This window comes from Haliotis cracherodii, unplaced genomic scaffold, assembly GCF_022045235.1.
Source record: "Haliotis cracherodii isolate W230 unplaced genomic scaffold, xgHalCrac1.p SCAF_2, whole genome shotgun sequence".
NCBI lineage: Eukaryota > Metazoa > Mollusca > Gastropoda > Lepetellida > Haliotidae > Haliotis > Haliotis cracherodii.
The window spans coordinates 2,701,809-2,725,348 of NW_027266275.1; the positions used below are offsets into that span (position 1 = coordinate 2,701,809).

The 23,540-nt window shown below is 37.3% G+C and overlaps 2 protein-coding genes across 2 annotated transcripts in view; one reads left to right on the forward strand and one right to left on the reverse strand.

Moving 5' to 3' along the window:
• LOC139469441 (RUN and FYVE domain-containing protein 2-like) overlaps positions 1-12,131 on the reverse strand; it is a 72,137-nt gene extending 60,006 nt beyond the window's left edge. Inside the window, exon 1 of the mRNA XM_071251608.1 lies at positions 11,924-12,131. Within this exon, the coding sequence (XP_071107709.1) occupies positions 11,924-12,131 (208 nt within the window). The remainder of the gene's footprint in view (positions 1-11,923) is intronic.
• A 138-nt stretch (positions 12,132-12,269) lies between these two features.
• Positions 12,270-23,540, forward strand: part of LOC139469444 (bifunctional methylenetetrahydrofolate dehydrogenase/cyclohydrolase, mitochondrial-like) — a 28,257-nt gene continuing 16,986 nt past the window's right edge. Inside the window, exon 1 of the mRNA XM_071251613.1 lies at positions 12,270-12,487. Coding sequence (XP_071107714.1) covers positions 12,399-12,487 — 89 coding nt within the window. The 5' untranslated portion in view covers positions 12,270-12,398. The remainder of the gene's footprint in view (positions 12,488-23,540) is intronic.

Below are 23,540 nucleotides of genomic sequence, written 5' to 3' on the forward strand. Positions count from 1 at the left end.
TAAAAATTCGAATTGATGCAGATTTTTTTTCATGAAACATATGTCAGTTACATATTAACAAGCAACCTATGCATTCACACATATTGTCATCTTCTATTGAAAATAAGTTAAGCATCTTATAAAAAAAAATGTTATTTAAAAAGATTTTAAAATTAAAATATTTCACAATATCAATATTTCAATGTTATTTTTGCAACTTGAAGAAAGCAAAGGTAGAAAACATGGTTTTGAGGATTTTCAGTTTAAGATAAGGAACAGTGGCTCAACAGATCATTCTTTGGCATGTATGTTCATGTATTGCAATTTCAATGCTCATTATTTCAGATAATTTATTTGCTGCAGACATGTGACCCATTTTCCTGCACAAGTACAAAAGACAAAGTTGGATGTTTTGTTGTATTCATGAAAATACAACATGATGTCTTGAAGCAAGAGAGTGTAAACTAAATAGCCTGTATTTCCTGGTGTGGACAACAACGTCGGTTAAAATAAATCCAGACCGAACTTGTTAGCTTTGAAACAAAACAAAGTGTGTCATACAATGACATCATCCAACCAAAGTTTCTTCAGGCATACATGCTGTGTAAATCTTTCAAAACTTAAAGATAACACACTCTTGTTGGGTCACGTTACTTCTGACATACTGATTATAGGTTCTAGCAATCCAACAGATTCATCTATAAAAAATAAGTAAAATCATACCTGGTTGGAACTTCAAAATAAAACGTCCATTAAGACACAAGAACAAAAGTTAAAAAAATAGTTCCATTCCTCCATGAGATCCATTTATCTTGACATTAATATAATTGCAGAATAATAAAAAATGAAGCTATAATATTAATCTTTTACATAGGAGTGAAAAGATTATCCACAATTACTTCTAAGTATTCATAAACATCACTTTACCACATGCAGAATAACAGTGTAAGGCGTTTTAAGTGTAATGCATCATTAGACTCCTTTTATTAAGTGTAACATACTCTAAAACCGACTTGTGGTCCTGTCATATAGCGTGGCTGTTGTCTCCATTCAACCAACTTTATTATTGAAAGAATTACACAGTTGTTCATAGCAGGAGCAGAAATATTGCTGACCTCGGCATAGACCATCACTCACTCACTCACTCTCACACTCACTCAGTCTCCCACTCACCCACCCAGCCACCCAATTAGAAATGGCTAAATTCGGAACCGGGAAATATATCAGAATGACCCGCTAGGTATAAATGAAGAAAGACAAATGCTTTTCCAATTCGGAGCAAATCATTAAAGAGAGGAAATTTTTTAAATGAACAAAACCCGGAAGCACCAGAAGTTTTCCAACAACTCCATTGTGTGGTTGTGGTGCAACAGGAAACTTGACATTTATACTTAATACACAGATTTCCCACTGGCTCAGGGGCAGTTCACTTTCAAACATCTTCTCACATGACTACACCATCTAGCAATCATACCATGTTTACTCTAACAATGATGGAAACACTGCAGGTTCTGATGATGATAGTAATCACATCGTTTGTCCCTCTCTGTATAAAGGTTCATACTCCATCACACTCACACACAGTGAAAGTCATTTCTTAAACATGCACAAGGTAACTGTTTTCATGGTCAAAGCATGCTCACTTCACACTGTGAATGCAGAGACTTACCTAGGATTCTAAACTAAGTGTCCATGGGGATTTTTTTTAAAGTTCTTTTTTTTCAGTAAACTCTGAGGTACTGGGTAGGCCTATTTTAACATTGTACTGTATTAGGAAATTGCATTCGATGCGATAATATATGACTAAACATTGAAGCTCCTGTCTATTTATTCATCCTGTTCTCAGTGGCAATCAGTTATTTCAACAAAGCCCTAAAAATAGCTTTTAATTATATATATTAACATTCGACAAGTACCTCAATACCCTAACTACATGCCAAAACAACAGCAAATGTTTCCTAACGTAGCTTCTGGTGTCATCTTTCATGATAAAAGTGTGTGAATGTTGTGATATGTTGTGTTCACCAGTATTCCAGCTTATTCATATTGGCCTGTAATAATTGTGACATGACAAAATAGTGGTTGATATACCCAAGCAGGGTAAAACAAATTGAGTTATGATGAGTGAGTGAGTTCGGTTTTACGCTGCTTTTAGCAATATTCCAGCAATATCACGGCGGGGGACCCCAGAAATGGGCTTCACACATTGTATACGTACCCATGTCGGGAATCGAACGCTTTAACCACTAGGCTACCCGACCGGCCCACCTCAATAACGGGCTAACATAATGAATGCCAATAGACAGATGTTATCATTAAGCCTGCGAACATTAAAAACACCATTAGACAGGTATCCTCATTTAACCTTCAATATAATAAAATGACATTAGAAAGCTATCCTCAATAAGCCTGTCAATGTAATAAATGCCATAAGACAAATTACAAAGGCTGTTAACAGAAAACACAGGGTTTTTCTAATAACATATTATTAAATGACTGTGCCCATAAGCTAGTGTCCACTTTGAAATGCTATGTTTGTTTCACCATCAGCCAGGTCATTCAGAGCTAGTATTTTCAAACTATTATCACTTCCTTTTCATCGAGATTGATGACACTCATTTCCATTTCTAACTCCCCAGCAGGTTCATTGTGTTAACCATACTGTGCATAAATGGCCCTCCCGTCTTCTATTTCCATTGTTTTGTCCAGCTTACTGCAAAAACAGCTGTATCACTCGCTTCACACAAGAAACATCCTCACAAGGTCTAAACAGATAGGATTCCTTAGTGACCCTGGTGGCACAGTCAACATACTTTATCTCAGCCATTGGTCCAATACAAGAAATTCCCAACCCTGCTTATTATTTCAATGCAATACATTTTAAATTACAACTATACCTGCATGTTTCAAAATGTTGCTATGTTCATTTCTGAACTGTACAAAGTCTCATTCTGTGCCAACCACTTTAGTCTACTAGCCTGAACATGGCTACACATTAGTTTCGGTAGATACAGATTTAGAACCACTATTAGCTCAGCTCACTGGATCAAGCAGACTTTTACTAAACTCGGGTAGCAAATTGAAGACCATATTTAATAATCGAGCAAGAACTGCTGTATTTGGTGACTTAGGAATCTATGTTTTGCACAATTCGGTACACTCTACACTATTCTGAGCCCATGGTAAACATGGTGCATGGATTATCTCCCTTAGACAATGATGGTGTTGGTGAACTCCTCTAGATCTGTGTCAGGGACACTACTTACTTCCAAATGCATGTCACACATGGAACAGATACAGCAGAAAGTGTAACACAACAATACATCCTTCACTACGCTGTGGAGCGTACTTTGTTTGCAGTGAGGCAGGGGTGGATTATTGCCTATATCTATCTACACAGCCAACATAGGTACTACACTCAACACATTCATAACAAATACTTGGTTCATCATGTTTATAACTAATCCATTCTGGTACACATTTCCTGTCAATTTAATCAATACCTACCTAATATCTTGTATAAGATACTAAACAAACAACAAACTAAAAATATTCTGAAAGAATGCTGAATGTTGATGGAATATTTGCAACATTAGATTATTCAAGGGTAACAACATCAAGAAGATGAAGAAAGAAGTAACAAAAGCCTCTAAATTACATGAGTGAGTGAGTGAGTTGGGTTTAACGCCGCTTTTAACAGTATTCCAGTTATATCGTGGCGTGTCAGCTTAATGTGGGGGGAAAGCCCGAAGTGATGCAGGTCTTAGACGTTTACCACTACGGTGAAACCCACGAGCACGGGTATGGTGCTGACAAAACTAGAAACATAATCGGGGCGAACCGGGATTCGAACACACAATCATAGGTTTCTGGCGTGCCCAAGGTACGCAACTCTGCACAGCGAATCGCGGTGCCTTAGACGACTGGGCCACCCGTGCCCCCTAAATTACATGAAGAAAGGGATACACGTGAGATAACACATTCATACACACACATATTGCCATTGGAAATCAGTAAAGGCACTGCGTACTTGCAGTAAGTGCACAATCCAGTGTTAATGAACATGAATCTTTTCAAATTTGATTGATTATTTTCATCTGAAAACCTAAAAGAAAGAAGATTGTTGATATACGTGTAGGCAATGTTATTGAGTGATGCTCAGATTTTGGTGTCATCATATTGACTATTATAAGGCTTCGGACATTAGCCTAAAATATACTCAACAACAAAAGTTCCTGTGACACCAATATTTTAGGGTATTTTTCAAACAAGTAAAGTTTGGTTTTCAATATTGTAGTACATGTACGGAATCAAGTCACAACAAGAGTTTGCCACTAACTTGGCTATATCCCCCGCCCCTGTTGCAGAATTTATGACATAATTAAATCTCAACAAACCCTAAGCTTTTTTAACCGAGGTGGAACTTGTCATGGAAATTGTAAAAAAAAGATGAGTTTGGAACCTCAGTTTCATCTTATTGCCTTGGAAACGTAAAAAATATATATTTCTAAAATTTCTAAATAGCAAAAGGCACCAGTTCAGCATGTACCTGACCGACCTGCAAAGTTTGATGAAAAAATATTGAACGGTTTACGAGTTATGCTCAGGAAACGAACCCTACCCTCACAGAACCTAAGTCCATCTTGTTGCCATGGAAACTTAAAAAATAAACATTTCTAAAATTTCTAAATAGCAAAAGGCACCAGTTCAGCATGTACCAGACAGACCTGCAAAGTTTGATGAAAAACTTTGATAACGGTTTATGAGTTAAGCTCCAGAAATGAACCCTACTCTTACAGAACCTAAGTCCATCTTGTTGCCATTGAAACGTAAAAAATAAACATTTCTAAAATTTCTAAGTAGCAAAAGGCACCAGTTCAGACCTGCAATTGTTTAGCATCGTGCTGACAACAACCACTCAGAAAAAAAACCAAAATTACGAAATGCCACGCCTGTCCGAAAACGAGCGTCTGCGAGCCATTGGTATGCTTGAAGCAGGATCAAGTAAAAGTGATGTTGCAAGACAAATTTAACGTACACATAAACACCATTTGGTGTTTATGGCAACGTTGGCAACAGATGAATGCAGTCAGAGAACATCCTCAGAGTGGCAGGCCACGCGTAACCAATAATTGACAAGACAACTGGATTCGAACAACACACCTACGAAATCGATTCCAGCCAGCAACAGTGACTGCAAGAAGCATCCCTGCCCTTTGACAAAAATCTTCACAAACCGTACGTCGTCGCCTCAGATGTGCAGGGATTGTCGCCAGAAGACCTGCCAGACGTCGCATTTTGACAGGAAACCACCGTCAAGCATGTCTACAGTGGTGCAGACAGCGTCTAAACTGGATGGCCATGCAGTGTAGACAAGTTCTATTCACTGACGAGTCTCGTTTTCACCTCAGCCACAGCGATGGACAGATTCGAGTGTACTGACGTCAAGGTGAATGTTACGTCAATCATTGTGTCATGGAAGAAGATCGGTTCGGGGGAGACAGCGTTATGGTATGGGGTGGAATTACAGCAAGACAGAGGACCCGTTTGATAGTGGGAGAGGGAAATCTCAATGTACAGCGCTACTGTGACGAGATCATCGGCCCTGTTGTTTTACCGGTTTTGCGTCGTCATGGCCCAGAATTTTGAGATGTGATTGGTTCATGTGATCCTGACAAAATACTATGTATCTCGCCTGAGAGGGAAAAGAATTTCTGAGCGGGAGAATAAATCCCTTATACTCGACCATGAAGAACACAAGCTGCATGTCGATTTCTGAGTGGAAGAATAAATCCCTTATACCCCGCTTGTGATACAGCTACAACTTATAATGTACTCCTTGTGATACTGCTACAACTTATAATGTACTCATTGTGATACTGCTACAACTTATAATGTACTCATTGTGATACAGCTACAACTTATAATGTATCCCTTGTGATATGGCTACAACTTATAATGTATCCCTTGTGATATGGCTACAACTTATAATGTACTCCTTGTGATACAGCTACAACTTATGATGTACTCCTTGTGATACAGCTACAACTTATAATGTACTCCTTGTGATACAGCTACAACTTATGATGTACTCCTTGTGATACAGCTACAACTTATAATGTACTCCTTGTGATACAGCTACAACTTATAATGTACTCCTTGTGATACAGCTACAACTGATAATGTACTCCTTGTGATACAGCTACAACTTATAATGTACTCCTTGTGATACAGCTACAACTTATGATGTACTCCTTGTGATACAGCTACAACTGATAATGTACTCCTTGTGATACAGCTACAACTTATAATGTATCCCTTGTGATACAGCTACAACTGATAATGTACTCCTTGTGATACAGCTACAACTTATAATGTATCCCTTGTGATACAGCTACAACTTATAATGTACTCATTGTGATATGGCTACAACTTATAATGTACTCCTTGTGATACAGCTACAACTGATAATGTACTCCTTGTGATACAGCTACAACTTATAATGTACTCCTTGTGATACAGCTACAACTGATAATGTACCCATTGTGATACAGCTACAACTGATAATGTACTCCTTGTGATACAGCTACAACTTATAATGTACTCCTTGTGATACAGCTACAACTTATAATGTACTCCTTGTGATACAGCTACAACTTATAATGTATCCCTAGAGATACAGCTACAACTGATAATGTACTCCTTGTGATACAGCTACAACTTATAATGTACTCATTGTGATACAGCTACAACTTATAATGTACTCATTGTGATATGGCTACAACTTATAATGTACTCCTTGTGATACAGCTACAACTTATAATGTATCCCTTGTGATACAGCTACAACTGATAATGTACTCCTTGTGATACAGCTACAACTTATAATGTACTCCTTGTGATACAGCTACAACTGATAATGTACCCATTGTGATACAGCTACAACTTATAATGTACTCCTTGTGATACAGCTACAACTTATAATGTACTCCTTGTGATACAGCTACAACTGATAATGTACTCCTTGTGATACAGCTACAACTTATAATGTACTCCTTGTGATACAGCTACAACTGATAATGTACTCCTTGTGATACAGCTACAACTTATAATGTACTCCTTGTGATACAGCTACAACTTATAATGTACTCCTTGTGATACAGCTACAACTTATAATGTACTCCTTGTGATACAGCTACAACTTATAATGTACTCCTTGTGATACAGCTACAACTGATAATGTACCCATTGTGATACAGCTACAACTTATAATGTACTCATTGTGATATGGCTACAACTTATAATGTACTCCTTGTGATACAGCTACAACTTATAATGTACTCCTTGTGATACAGCTACAACTTATAATGTATCCCTTGTGATACAGCTACAACTTATAATGTACTCCTTGTGATACAGCTACAACTTATAATGTACTCCTTGTGATACAGCTACAACTTATAATGTATCCCTTGTGATACAGCTACAACTGATAATGTACTCCTTGTGATACAGCTACAACTTATAATGTACTCCTTGTGATACAGCTACAAATTATAATGTATCCCTTGTGATACAGCTACAACTGATAATGTACCCATTGTGATACAGCTACAACTTATAATGTACTCATTGTGATACAGCTACAACTTATAATGTACTCCTTGTGATACAGCTACAACTTATAATGTACTCCTTGTGATACAGCTACAACTTATAATGTATCCCTTGTGATACAGCTACAACTGATAATGTACTCATTGTGATACAGCTACAACTTATAATGTACCCATTGTGATACAGCTTCAACTTATAATGTACTCATTGTGATATGGCTACAACTTATAATGTACTCCTTGTGATATGGCTACAACTTATAATGTACCCCTTGTGATATGGCTACAACTTATAATGTACTCCTTGTGATACAGCTACAACTTATAATGTACTCCTTGTGATATGGCTACAACTTATAATGTACCCCTTGTGATATGGCTACAACTTATAATGTACTCCTTGTGATACAGCTACAACTTATAATATACTCCTTGTGATATGGCTACAACTTATAATGTACTCCTTGTGATATGGCTACAACTTATAATGTACTCCTTGTGATACAGCTACAACCTATAGAATCTGCAAGCTGCAGAAATGACTATGTTAGTTCTATATTGTGAGTTGTTTCCCTTTGTATATATGCCGATGCCCGTGAAGCAACTTGCCCTATGTCACAGCTGTCATTTATTAATGTTGTTGAACAGTATTTGTTCTCATTCATTCCTCACTGTAATTCAGTTTCTCCTGCCTTGCTTGACAGGCTCCAGGAACATCGTTTGTTGCTAATTTCTGTTGATTGGCTACTGATTTTGGAGGCGTGCCAGTTTATGTTACTAAATCAAAGATGTCACCTGATTCATCTCACATCAAAAGTTGGATTCGTTTGTCAGGAATGTTAAACGATCTCATCAAATGTACCTGTTTAGATTTACATGATTGTGTCATCAAAGTATTCATTCATGTGGTTGAGAATATATGTTGTGAACATTAATCATAAGAATTCATACAGTTTGCACATCGGTTTTTCAATTGATACCTCAATGAACAGAAAGAAATATTGAAAGCATAGACCCGACCCTAACCGTATAGCCGATGTTGGTCTCAAGTTGGCCACAAAATGTCCAGTTGATAATTGTTTTACAGGAGCCCTTGCAAAATCTATTTTGATAAACTCATATAGCTGTCTGATCATGTATACACTGAAGCTGACTGAAGCTATCTTTACTCAAACACATAGGTCAGAAAGAATGTGTGCCTAGTCAGAAAGAAATGATTTAGCAACTTGTAGTGTAACCATGAAGTTTGATTGTGATTGTCATGAAACAATTTATCAAGTGACCAACCCCGGGACCGGATAGTCCTGTTGGTACCCAGGTCCTACTCAGGACCCATCCAACCCTAGTTCCCCATCCCAGGCTTTATACCAAGTGTGGCAGGTGGCAGCAGGAACATCTGAATGACAGTGGTGATGTGAAGGGAAGTGACAGTGAAGGGAATATTCCCATCAAGGTTTGATGTATTGCTGTCCGATAATGGGTAGTCATGTGACATTATCATATCACATATTGCACATGTTAAAGAAGCAGATACACTGTGGCAGCTTTTTAATGGCAAATTATTGAAATATGGGATGAGGTGTTGTCAGGTAGACAGGTCAACCACACAGATTGTTGTCATGTTCCTTGGTTACTTCATGCATACACATGATAGTGACACTGAACATTCAAAACAACAAACAAGTTCAAACTTTTCTATGTATCTAATCAATGACACTATTTTCTATAATGAACAATTTTTATCCACTAATTGTGGATAAGTTCACTTTTATATGTGAACTCTGTTACTATGTTGTTTTATGACAACGTTTCTCTTATTAATTCCTGTATTGGGCCGAAACATCAGCACATTGCCACCTGACAATCTTAGCACAACTTAAAACTGATAACATGTTACATGTTAATATTTGTTTACTAAATATAGCTTGCGGAGTTTTATAGCAAGTGCTAGTTTATGACAGCACTTTCATTTTCAATATATTTTTAATTTCATTTTTTTTCATAATTCAAGTGGCTAAAATGGTTATAAATGGGAACTAATATACATATATTATTTTTTCAGTTTATTAATTTTCATTCTACCATGAATTTGGAATTTACTCGATTCTGATTGGTCAATCAGAGGCTATTAAATCACAATAAACCCCCTCTGATTGAAACAGCTGGTTTGACGGCCGCATCACCGCGGAAGCTGAAATTGATAGAATAGTACTATTTTCAGTCATTGTCGGTAGGCACATTTAAATAATTATATCTACAATTACAGGTTAGAAAATGCACAGATGCGGTTACTACAATATTCAAAGGATGTGTGGCAATACATTTCGTGCAGAAAAATACGACAGAAATCAACAAAGGGAATGTATTTACGTTTTGAAGACAACAGAGAGCTTGGAATTTTGGCGCTTTTCTATATACGACTGTGACGTCATATCTTTTGCGTCACAATGAGCGATATGACGTCATAATGGTGATGTGCGATGTAGAGCGAAAGCCTTGCAAAGCTTGCTTTGTTTTCTTTAGGGATGCCCACCTCATGTTAGCTTACCAAGTTGCCGCAATTATATACTTTCCATGCCTGTCATATGTTCGAGTGAAGTATTACGGTGTAAACAAACTGCTTGCTTATATACAGCACCATATTTCGTTCGGTGATTCCGCAATTCAGATCAATAACCCACTCAAAACACTGAACTCAACCCATGCCGCTTCACTCAGTATATTTGCTAACACCAAAGAGTTCGCGTTTTATTTAGACATGGTAGAATGGACTAATGCTGCGCGTTCGGTTCCAAATTCAATTTAGCGGGGTTAAATCTACAGGTAACCTAGCTCTACATTGAAAACACAATATGTTTATCTCTTAATTATCATGCACCAGAATGCAGTATATTAGGTATATCATACTGGTGCTGAACACATCCAAATGTCGCCGCTGTTCGGGTAGGTTACGCCAAACTCTTAGCCCCTTGATCCCCTCTACGATCCATCACCCCTTTAGGGTTAGGTACCCGTTATTATAGATTCTATAGCAGCTCCTAATAATCTTCACACAAAAACGTCGAGTAAAAAGGATGAAATAGTTAACTGTCGAATATTTTGGCTACTGGAAACTTTCCTGGAACATTCACACCCGCTACATTTTTATGCATTGATTCAAAAGCGAACTCACACAAGTGTCGTCAATAGCCATGCTTATGCCTCCCTAGTTCCTAACTATTATCCACATTATCCCTACCACATTTTTCTTTGATTTAAATAGTCTATGCACATTACATTTAGCAATATATTGTGGTTGTCTAGTTCTGTGCATGATTCCGTACCATATTGATTATCCAACTTAATCCAGTCCAAAATAGCAGAATAACTTCCATTTTCGTATTTCTGCTGGAAGAGCAACCTCCCTGTGGTGAGTGGTGAGTGGTGAGTGCTGAGTAATGCTTATAGCGCTTTTGTTGCAGGACGTGGAGTCAACCCACAGATGACATCCTTACCATGTCAGCTTGCTGACGGGGTTAACCTCTTTGGCCATGTGGACAAGGCGTCCGACCTCTTATCAGAAGGTCCGTGGTTCGAATCCCATCACGGGACTCGGAAATTGTATGGCCGCTACACTTTGATACACTTATCTTCTTATATTTCTATTACTTGTTTGAACAAGTTTATATGCTAAATGTACCATGTGTCCATTGTTCTTATTTGAATAAATGTTTGAAGTTTGTATATATCTTGTTATTAACAGCATTATCGCTCAACAAAACACACACTACAATACAAGACTGATGAGATACGAAACAAACTACAGGTAGCGAAACTGCCGAGATACGAACTGATCAGTATACGAAACCTGTGACAATACTTTCAGCCCAATCAGACCTTCAAACCTGCTTAGTTAGAAAAGTGGGAGGGTTTTGGAGCTGTTGAATCATGCTAAAAGGGAAATGTTCGACCAAAAAACTATCAACACATTAAAAACATGTTTGGGAGGTACAATTTATTCCTGTCATGTAAAATCTGTGATTAATATTTGCAAAACCTGCATTAGGGATAACAAAACTTGCATAATGACACTGCGTCTTTACTGCACATGATCAGCTGATGCTTTCCGGATGTTTCACGCTAGTTTCTGAATCTGAAGTTTTGGAGTTCCTTCAAATCTGTGGTCACACATAGTGGTGCATTGTCATCCACCTAAGTTTATGATCCAGTGTCATATCATACACAGGAATATCGGCGTTTCAATCCACGCTTACCTTTTTTCACAAATCAAAATACAAACGTAAATATGACAATCAAACAAACTGAACACAGTTGACAGTCTAAACTCACGCTCTCGTTTGACTCTCGGTCGTGGTTGGCTTTCTCGTGGTTGAGGGTTTGGTCTTGATTTAACAACCTTATCTTCGGCAGCTTGGGCAACTACCGGTTTGGGCCACGCGTCATCATCAACTTTAGGTGCACATGCCGCAAGCTCCTCTTGTAAACTTAGCGTGTTTCCACCCCCCTTCGAATCGTGTTTTGATTCTGCAGTCGCCATATTGAATGACCTGACCTCCGACCTCTCGGTGTCACGAGAATATTGTTTTATTAACTACAACGAATACAACTATGAGTCAGAATTGCAGATATCGCATTTCAACAGCTGCAAATATTAACCATTTGTTTTTAACGGGGTTGTTCTAAATCTCGTCCACGCGAACTCGGAAATAGTTCGTCTGCACAAGACCACAGCGTGGCATGTTATGTTATTGCCCGGTTTGTAAACGATGCTAGTTTGACCGTGACAACATACAAGTAGTTTGAGATGATGTTGTTTTCACCAGTTAGACATCTTTGCAAACCAGTGACAACATATTTGACGCACTTTAGAAGAGGTTTACATTTAGATGACAGGTAAGTATGTTTCAACGAGAATGATTGTCGTGTAAATGTAGGCCTATTAGACCTAGACTAGTTTTTAACATTTTGTAATAAGACAGACGTTGACAGAAATGTTCGTCATCGGATAGGTTTGTTTTTCATCATTTTTGAATAATTCAAAGACCATTCAAATAAAAGAATACGCGTCTGCATTAAATTGATTGAGTGATGCAGAGTTTGCATTGGTCTCCACAACAAGTGGGTCCTTGGACGCGTTAGCTGCGAGCGCTCCAGGTGCAGATTTGGGTGCACCATGGTGCAGGTTTGGGGTTTGGGTGTGCACTACACCCCCCCCCCCCCCCCCCCACACACACACACACACACACACCCATAACCGAGACATTCTGCTGTATATTGAGCCTTTTTGTGCCTAAATAAATTTTGTATTATTTATTGTCTACTGCATGCACAAGCACTTTTTTGTGGCCTTATCATGTTTATTGGGTAACCTATATCTGAATGTTGCATCATCTTGTTAGAGGTTACAGATTGTAACACATAGAGGATATTCCATGATATTTCACTTGACACATAGAATATCCTATTTATTATATACTTTTGTGTAGTTGTCTATCGGAAAATGAATTACCGTATTTCATTAATGTAAAAGTTTGAAACATAAATTCTCCCTACCTTACACACAGGGACGTTTCACCACCCCTTGTAATTGCGACTTAAAAAGTGTTTCCATTTTTACAAAACCTTAAACAAATATAAGCAAAAGTATCAAAAAATATTTGTAGTCAATAAAAATCTTTATCATTGATATGGGGCCCTGGGGTATCTTAGTGGTTCAGATGTTCGGTCGTCATGCTGAAGACCCGGCTTCGATTCCCCACTTTGGTGCAATGTGTGAAGTCCATTTCTGGTGTCCCCGGATGTGATATTGCTGGAATATTGCTGAAAGCGCCATAAAATCATTCTCACTCACTCAATCAATCATTTTATCGTACATTTAGATATGATTACATACAAAATCAACTTCAACAAAAGATATTCTTGAAATCTACGAGATGAATGACGAAGTGTATGACGAAACATTTTCAAGAGAATAACAAACGGCAAGAAGCGACATTATCTCCATAGATGACCATCTGTCATTATTTTACCTTGTCAATGTGGAACTAATGTAAAAATGAAGTCTGTTTGCGTCTGGGTGAGACACTTATGATAAAGGGGAGACAATTTGCGGTGAGGTGACTCTTGAAAGACAATAGTTCTGTCAAAGTGTTGTGGTCCCTGCAGTGAAAATACCACTTTTTTCAACTTCAGGAAACTCAGTCTGAAGTAAACAATAAGTATGTATCTTTTTTGTATGCTAAGTCATCAATTTCTGTTATAAAGACAAGTTTCTTTGTACAGCCTCAGATGTTCCTTTATGTGGATATTGACGGATACATTCCTTGAACGAGGTAACTGCTTGATATTATACATATAACTTCTGTCAGTTGTAATTACGATATTCACGTTTTGTTTTCATTCATTTGGTGTAGCAAGAACGCAGGAGGCCTCAACAGTGACTAATGAAATTGTTCCATACTTAAAACATATCTGGCAATAGCAGTCACCTGTTCCAAAGTGCCACGCTTATGATTAGTATTATTTTAAATATTTATAGCAAAAAGCTCCAACTGAAAAAACTTGATATTGGAATATATTATCTTTGATAAAATTGTAGTTTCAGATACAGTTCATCCGATTATGCATCAAAATTCTTTATATAATTTTTTTTCTAAACTCAATCACTGGTAGATTGGTAGAAAATGTGTGTACAGCCGATTTCTATTTCTGGCAAGGTTTACATAACATACACGAGGTGATCTTTATTTCTGTGTATAAACAGTGCCTCATGAACAGAAAAATAACAATTTAAATGGTAAATCATCATGTCTAGTGATAATTTATCTCAAATTTCACATTTATTTTGACTAAGTTTGTTTTCACTAGAGATGCAATGAACACACTATGAGGCGAATCCGATATGTATCACAAAATGTATATAGGGTATCGAAAATGATTATTTTTTCATGAATACAAGTCAGCAGTTGATTATTATTTTTTATATTGAATGAAACATACAGTGATCGCTCGTGACAACGTTACCTTTAGGGTCCAAATATTTGATGAGCGTTTTGGACAATCAACCATTTAACTGCGGTAGAGTTGTAGATGCTCCACACAACAGACTACTTCATGGCTTGATTTTATTCCATTTTGCTTTGATAAATAACAGACAACTTCAAGTCGAAAACACTCTTTTAATTTGTTTTGTAAAGGTTCGATTCTAGTGACCACAAATAAAGAATTCAATTCATGAAGACATACAGTTCGATTCATCGAATACACGAGTGAATCGTAACAGCTCTAGTTATCACCTATTTCTTTACCTGAATTTTCTGAAGGGATACTATGTAGTTTTTACTGTATATATAAGGGGCGGTTGGGTAGCCTATTGGTTAAAGCTTGGCTAGTCACGCCGAAGCCCCGGGTTCGATTTCCGACATGGGCACAATGTTTGAAGCCCATTTCCGTGACATTGCTGGAAAATTGCTAAAAGCAGCGTAAAACCAAACTCACTCACTCACTGTATATATTAGGATGTTGACCGATATCTTCACCCTTTCAAGTCATGTATGTGCATTAATGAATCAACAACAAAAACACATGACCGTTTTGCTGCAGATCTTTATTGTATATCCTTTGTTATGATTTCTCATTCTTCTATCCTCCGATTGATGTTTTTTCAAGATTATTGTCCATAATAAGCACATGTTGAATCTGCACAGAAAAAGCCAACCCATATGTCAATACTTCCAAAGTTGGAGTGTTGTTTCCCTTTTATAAATGGAGATATTGATCTATGCTGCTTGTGCCCTTTGTAGTCTAGGCAATATGTGTGAAACTGAGACAGCCTAAACATTAGATTAAGCATCAGCCATGTCAACTGCTAGATGGATACACAATAGTCAGCAGACAAAAAGTGGAGTTTGAATGTCCTGAATAAAAGTGTTTAGAGCTATCAATTGAAAGTTGTCATTCATTTCAGAGTTCTCTCCCTTACCTTGATGTTGCTTTGAACTTTCAATAAAGAAATATTCCCTTCTTTGGAAAGGTTTTATGCAAAAAAATACAATAGATTAAATACATGGGATAAAAAAAAACATGGTATGAAAGTACTATACACAAGTTAGTACAATGATATGTAGGTAATAGAAGATAAATGTGTGAAATACTGGCTGAACATACTAAAGATGCCAGACTTTCGTTTACCAGGAAAGTGCTACAATATGTTGTGCGTGTATGATGAACATGGTCCAGTCAGTTGGGTGGAATTGTCTTTGTAAACTTGGGTTCCGATATGTATGAATGTGTCAAATGTATGTAAGGTTTTTCTTTATATGTTTCAACAACGTTTAAAACACAATTTTCAGCAGATCTGGCATAGAGAACTTCTTGCAAGTTAAAAAATGTCATATTATGCTTGTTTTAAAACTTTTGTTAAATGTGAACCTTATTTGTCATTCTTAAATTTGCAAAATATGAAAACAACCTTCACAAGATTCAGACTGAGTTGTCATATTTTGGAAATTAAGAATGGATGTCATTATAAAATTCCAAGAAATTTAAGAAAACATAAACTTTGTAAATTAGACTGTGTTGAAACCAAGTACCAATTCCAGCTTTTTTGTCCAACGTATGTCAAGTTACGGCAACTATATCTCAAAGCAAAGTTCTCTTGGCATCCTAACGTTCATAAATTTAATATGCTTCTGTCATCACCAGATACATATACATGTATTATTACAAATCTAGCAAAATATCTATACTATGCATATGAAGTAAGAAATGCGTAACTGAATTTTTAAAACCTGTCTGTACTCAACTTTTTTCACAAAGGCCTGTGGCCTATATGTATTGGAAATAAAATGATTGAGTAGAAGATAAAACTACTTTGAATAGATAAGAAATCTGAATGGACACCAAGACAAAGAGCTCTGTGTACTTATATCAGAATACATGTACTTGCACATGCCACAAACCAGGTGGCGGTCATGTCAGGCTGCCATGTCACAAGTAAATTACATAACGAGCCAGAATACAGGCTCACAAAAAATCACCCATAATGCTCATGGTGTCAAGCAAATTTGATTTATTTATGTATTTTCCAATATTCCCAAAGAGATGGTTTAAGGAAATTTTCTTTATTTTTTCCAACTTTTAATAGGACATTCCTCTGTTGGATTATCATTACCAAATTTAAAAGAAATAATTAAGAAATTGTGAATGAAAAATAAGTGAATAAGATTTTTTGTCAATTGCATATATTTATGTTGATGTAATTTAAATAAATTATATTAACAAGATATGATAGTGATGCCTTACCATGAATTTCTCTTCCAGTTATTACTACTCTTAGCTGTACCGGGTACTCTAAGGTCTAGCTGTGATAGATCACAAGTGCATTGTTAATGGTTTTGGATATAACGTGTGTAAATATTTTGCTATTAAATGTACAAATTAGTTAACCAATATATCTACATCATGAAGCAAGGATAGAAAGTATCACATCACTGCTAGCTGAGGGTAAGCTGACTTTCCAACTTTTTGTGTGTGGATTCTGTCATGTGGTATCAATATTTTGGCAAGTACACATTCCAGGTTAATGTCTGTCACACAGTACATCCGCTGTTGGGTCACAATAATGCTGAGCTAGGTCTACGTTACTTGACAAGAACACAACTTACGCATGTTATGTCACATGTGCTTGCAAACATCAGCCATACTGTGGTAGACAAAGCATTTGAGATGTCCTTTTACTATTCCTGTCTGTTTTCAGTGGATTAGAATCATTTCTGTCTCCCTCACACAGTTAGATCGCATCTTGTAGTAGAGGTGTAGGTTTATGTAGACTGTATACACATACATCGTATCTATGCCTGCTCAGTCAGGGGTCAACACCATGAACTTGGTCCTAATACCATGGGTACCCGGTAGTCTACATTGAATAAACCTTACAGCACTTTGTTTTTAGTAGTCCTTTACCACAGTCAGGTTTGAATTAGGTCATATTTGTGAACAATAAGTAGGTGCAGTGATAGAAACTAACAGTTTTAGTCCACTCGTCCTTATAATGAGAACATATAGGAAAACCCTTAAAAAGGGCAAATTTCTACTAGTCCTTAAAAAACCTAAACTATTGGGCAGTTTGGCAAGGACTACAGGACTATTGCCAATTTCTAACACTGAAGTGGAAGGTCATATGGTAGCCAAAGACATTTTAGTGAGAAAGATACCCAGCAACCCCTGACTTGTTCTGAATGAATGTGTTGTTATGCAGGTTTTAGCAATGTTCCAGCAATATTACGACGAGGGACACCAGATATGGCTTCCCTCATTGTGGGGAATTGAACCCATGCTGCATCCACTGGGTTGTCTTGCCCCGACACAGATTACCTACAGGGTGTCCATAGCAAAGCTTGATAATCCAATCACTCACACATGTTTTGGGTGATAACTTGAACAAAAAGGGGTTAAATGTTTAAAAATCCATTAACTTTGACCAGCAGTATGATCCTATCAGAGAGGTCTTCGGGTCATTCCTCGGTCTGGTCTGAATTACTGTTTAAAGAAGGTTTCACCGAGCTAACCCACTCACATCAGTGTCTTTGGTCAATTCTGAGAAACAGATGGGTTCCCACAGATGATATCCCTTGGATGACATCAATGAAATTGCATCACAATGATTTGCAGACCATTATGACATCACTGGTTACCATGACATCACAATGAAATGACATCACTAATGGCTCTGCTACTGAAGCTGTTAGCAGTGCGTTTTACACTTAGACACTGCATATTACTGTCTACAAACTGAAAAAGTTGGAAGAATGATGTTGGATGATAAATAAAATCTCACCCTCGTGTCTTTTGATATCAAATATATCAACTCGTGTTGACCAAAGTCATAATCATTTTCTTTTTCATAAAAAATACACCTCCACACAACCATTCTGAACATACTTTTATCATCTCTGATTTATTCAATATGGTGTTGAGAGTTGAATAACAGAGTTGAGCGTGTTGAGTAACAGAGTTGAGCATGTTGAGTAACAGTTGAGCATGTTGAGTAACAGTTGAGCATGTTGAGTAACAGTTGAGCATGTTGAGTAACAGAGTTGAGTAACAGAGTTGAGCGTGTTGAGTAACAGAGTTGAGCATGTTGAGTAACAGTTGAGCATGTTGAGTAACAGCGTTGAGCATGTTGAGTAACAGAGGTGAGCATGTTGAGTAACAGAGTTGAGTTGTTGAGTTACAGCGTTGAGCATGTTGAGTAATGGATTTGAATTACAGTGTTGAGCATGTTGAGTAATGGATTTAAATGAAAGTGTTGAGCATGTTGAGTAACAGCATTGAGCATGTTGAGTAACAGAGTTGAGTAACAGAGTTGAGCATGTTGAGTAACAGTTGAGCATGTTGAGTAACAGAATTGAGTAACAGAGTTGAGCATGTTGAGTAACAGCATTGAGCATGTTGAGTAACAGTTGAGCATGTTGAGTAACAGAGTTGAGTAACAGAGTTGAGCGTGTTGAGTAACGGAGTTGAGCATGTTGAGTAACAGTTGAGCATGTTGAGTAACAGCGTTGAGCATGTTGAGTAACAGAGTTGAGTAACAGTTGAGCATGTTGAGTAACAGAGTTGAGCGTGTTGAGTAACAGAGTTGAACATGTTGAGTAACAGCGTTGAGCATGTTGAGTAATGGATTTGAGCATGGTGAGTAACATTTGAGTAACAGAGTTGAGTAACGGAGTTTAGAATGTTGAGTAACAGAGTTGAGCATGTTAAGTAACAGATTTGAGTATGTTGAGTAACAGTTGAGTAACAGAGTTGAGAATGTTGAGTAACAGAGTTGAGTATGTTTAGTAACAGAGGTGAGTGCATGTAATAATATATTAGGTACATTTCAAGTCCACAAATACTGAGTGTGAATCGTATGATATTAGGTAAGAAGCAATAAAAGTAATATCACTTTTTCTAAAAAGACCAAATGTCAGATGACCTTGCATTTGGTAATTTTGAGCTTTCCAAACCTCATTAATCACCAAACAGCAACCACTCAACAGTATGAAAATATACCCAACACGATGCCATCTTTATACATTATCTACATCATGTTTCATGGATACTCACAAACAGTGGTTGTTGGATGTAACCATAAGAATAGTGCATGTATTGCATGTGTTGCATCTCAATAACAGGTGGCACTGGTGCATGTGTTATATAGCTAAATTGAGCCCTGTGAGTTAGACAGTTGGACAATGGATTATTTAAAGACCGCTGTCATATACATGAAATATTGCTGTGTTAAGGAAAAAAAGAGACAGAAGGTTTATTGATTGTTGGATGTCTGTACTAAAGTTAGGTGCATAGTAATAGATTTTTAGTCAGAAATTAAACACAGTTATTATCAAGTTATTAAATCATAAGCCCATATTTTGTCTAATTTGCATTAGTGAGAGAATTTGAAAATTACTGAGAGAATAATTAAGAATTCATTTTTATTTCCTTCCAAAAGAGCCATGATATACACATTTTCTGGTTTATTGCATATAGCAAATTTGAGATATAGATTCTTACACTGTTATCAAGCTGGAGTGACTACAACCATGTTAGGAGAGGTATATATACATGATATGTTGTGATAAGCAGCGGGTTAGTATCGACAACAACAGGTAATAGATAACGAGTAGCACACAGATAACTGGATGAAACCTGATGTACAATAAGATTCATCCAATTATCTGCATGCTACTTGTTATGTATTACCTGTTGTGGTTAATACTATCTGCTGCTTATCACAACATCATGTAAATATACCTCTCTTAGCATGGTTGTTAGAGTCCTGTCGGAAATGCTAGAAAACTGCTTTTTGCCTGTTAAAAAAGGATATAAAAACACACAAAAATCATTTTGAGAAAATTCTAGATGTGCATCTTCTAAAATGACAAAATGATGCGGCGTTTGTTCTGTAAACATTGCTCCCATGATGCATGTTACATTATATTTATACAGCCATAACCATGGTACATGATATGAAGTCTGTACTGGGAAATGTATACAAGTTCTTTACACTTTAGAGAGATACAAGGAAACTATTTATTGAATTACCGAATTGCCAAAGCTATTGGGTTTTCAATGCATACCATCAAGTCTACAGTATGATAAATAAAACAAAACAGGTATAGGGGTGGTCTCAAAAACAAACCTGGGACGTAAAAGAATATCAGACAGCTTTGATACAGGGTGATTAGGCGTATAGTGTACAAGCTTTATGAGCAGAAGGTCCCTGACTAAGTAGAATTTGGGAGGAATTAAAGATACAGTTTACTACACTAACTATTGCCCTCCAAGAGATGGGATTTTGATACACTGCGTGTGGCGATGACTGAGCATGTTTCAGGGGAAAATATTCCATGCTGTCGTTGAGATCACATTGTCTCCGATCCACTCATAACTATCACAGTCAGGGCGTCCAGATAATTTACCTTGATGAATCATTCCACTGACAACATGTGGCTATTGGCAGATAGACAAAAAGCACCCATATACCATCAGGTAAAGGTAATCGTTTCATTGTTTTGCATGCTGCAACCCATGATATGGGGCTTATTGATGGATGTGTGCTAGTTTTGGAGGCGAAAAAGAAAACTGATGATTTTAATAAGGAAGTTATAGGAAATTATATGATGTGTTCATAGACTGGTTGGATCTTCAGCTATTGCCAATTTTAAAGGTCAGTGTCATAGATAACCCCAGTTAATATGACATCCGGGAATCAGATATTGTCGCCCAAACAATGAGTAGTCTAAAGGCGACCATACAGGAATATATGACATTGTCGACTTCAAACCATATGAGACGAAAGTTCAACTCATGGAGAAAATTTGTCCGAATACAAACCCTGTAAAGTACAGGACATATGTGCTGGTGGCACAACACGGTCACGCTGTCTTACGTACACCAGTCAGACATTGTGACCTCAAGCCTGTTGTGCCCATCTTGGCTAAGTTTAAAGGGTTCGTGGCAAGACATAACACAATTAACATTCAAAAGTACAGATTCATATATGGAGATCATCAGCGGAGATAAATGCTGCCTCAAGAAATCATCTGTAGAACAACAAATACTTCTGGATTCCAAAACCGCAACCTTCCAATACTCATCCCGTTTCATAGCTTTGAATCATTTCATCATGTTTCCAAGCAAATATAATGCAGTATATATCCTAAATTGCTACCCCATCAACGCACATGTCAATTAAGTACAATAATAGCAATATTTTGGGACCACCCCCAAATCAGTGACGTTTGCACCTGTGAGCAATGGTGAGAATGCATGGGACGGTGTGAGGCCATTTCATACATGCATGACAAGACACGAATATGTTCTAAGTTGATCATAATTTTACCTGTAAAAGTACATTACAGCGTCAGTTAGGACAGGCCAGATTAGGGCAATTTACGTAATTTTGATATATGCTCTTTTTATAGTCCTATTTATGAAATGAAGCCAGGAAAGCAGTTTTCTAGCATTTCCGACTTTAGTCAGTGATAGAAACTAACAGTTTTAGCCCACTAGTGCTTATAATGATATCATATAGCAAAACCTTTAAAAATGGCAAATTTCTACTAGTCCTTATGATACCTTTACTATTGGGCAGTTTGACAAGGACTATAGGACTAGTGCCAATTTCTAACGCTGCTTTAGTCACTCCAGCTTGATAACAGTGTAAGAATCTACATCAAAACGTTGCTGTATGCAATTAACCAGGAGTTGTTATCCATTAAGTTGTGCGTTTTCTTATTTTCTCACCAAGTTTTAGAATGCCAACAGTTAAAAATAATAGGTCTTTTCGGATAAACCTATTCAACGGTTTTCAGTTTATGAGTCAGAACCTGTAAAACATCTTTTTGAAAAGTCTCGTTAAAGACCTGATCCCATTTGTAAGTTGACTGTGCAGTTATGAAGGACCCTTAGGACGGAGTCTAGACTGTCTAATAAGCACTCCTTTCACACTGAGACCATGCCTGTTATTAGTTTTGGTAACAAATTCATTTCAGACTGAATGGTATTGTCCAGCTTGATTTAATGTTTGACAGTCCATGAGATGTGCCGCTTGCTACAAATGGACAACCTGGTATCTCTAATACAGAGGCCTTTCGGAGGGAAGGAGTTCTAAGCTGTACATGTGTATTTGTACAATATTGACATGACAAAATGCTACAATCTTGACAACAATGTTACCATCTTGACATAACCATTACAATGTTGACAATAAGGATCAATAGGTTTGACATCAACTCAGATTTGTTGGTATGTTGTTTAACGCTGTAGCTATATGACGGCGGTCTGTAAATAATCGAATCTGGACCAGACAATCCAGTGATTAATTTCATGAGCATTGATCCACGCAATTGGGATCGATGACATGTATCAACCAAGTCAGCGAGCCTGACCACCTGATCCGTTAGTCGCCTTTTACGACAAGCATAGTCACCTTTTACGGCAAGCATGGGTTGCTGAAGACGGTATGACCTATGCTACCCCGGAATCTTCACGGGTCTCACCATACATGTAGATATATTGGAATGTACCCTGGTACAAGACAATGGTAATTAGGTCGAGGATGACCCCATTGGATCAACTGACCCCTGTTTCCGGGGGAGAATAAATCCCCAGTACAGTCTGTAACTTTAGCCACTTGTCCAAAAACTGTCTTGTAAGCAGCTCAGACCGTAGTTGCCCCTTCCGATTGTCATTAGATTTTGTTATTAGAACAATTATAGACATCTACAATTTCTTTGCAATACATTTTTCGATATTGCCTTTGCAATAAATGTTATTGTTATGGTCTTATGAGATGAAATGACAATATTTGCAATATTACAATATAATTAATGCAAGACTTGTAGATATGTCTCTGAGTATTAAGCAGAATGTGATTTATTAACCTATATGGAGAGGAGTG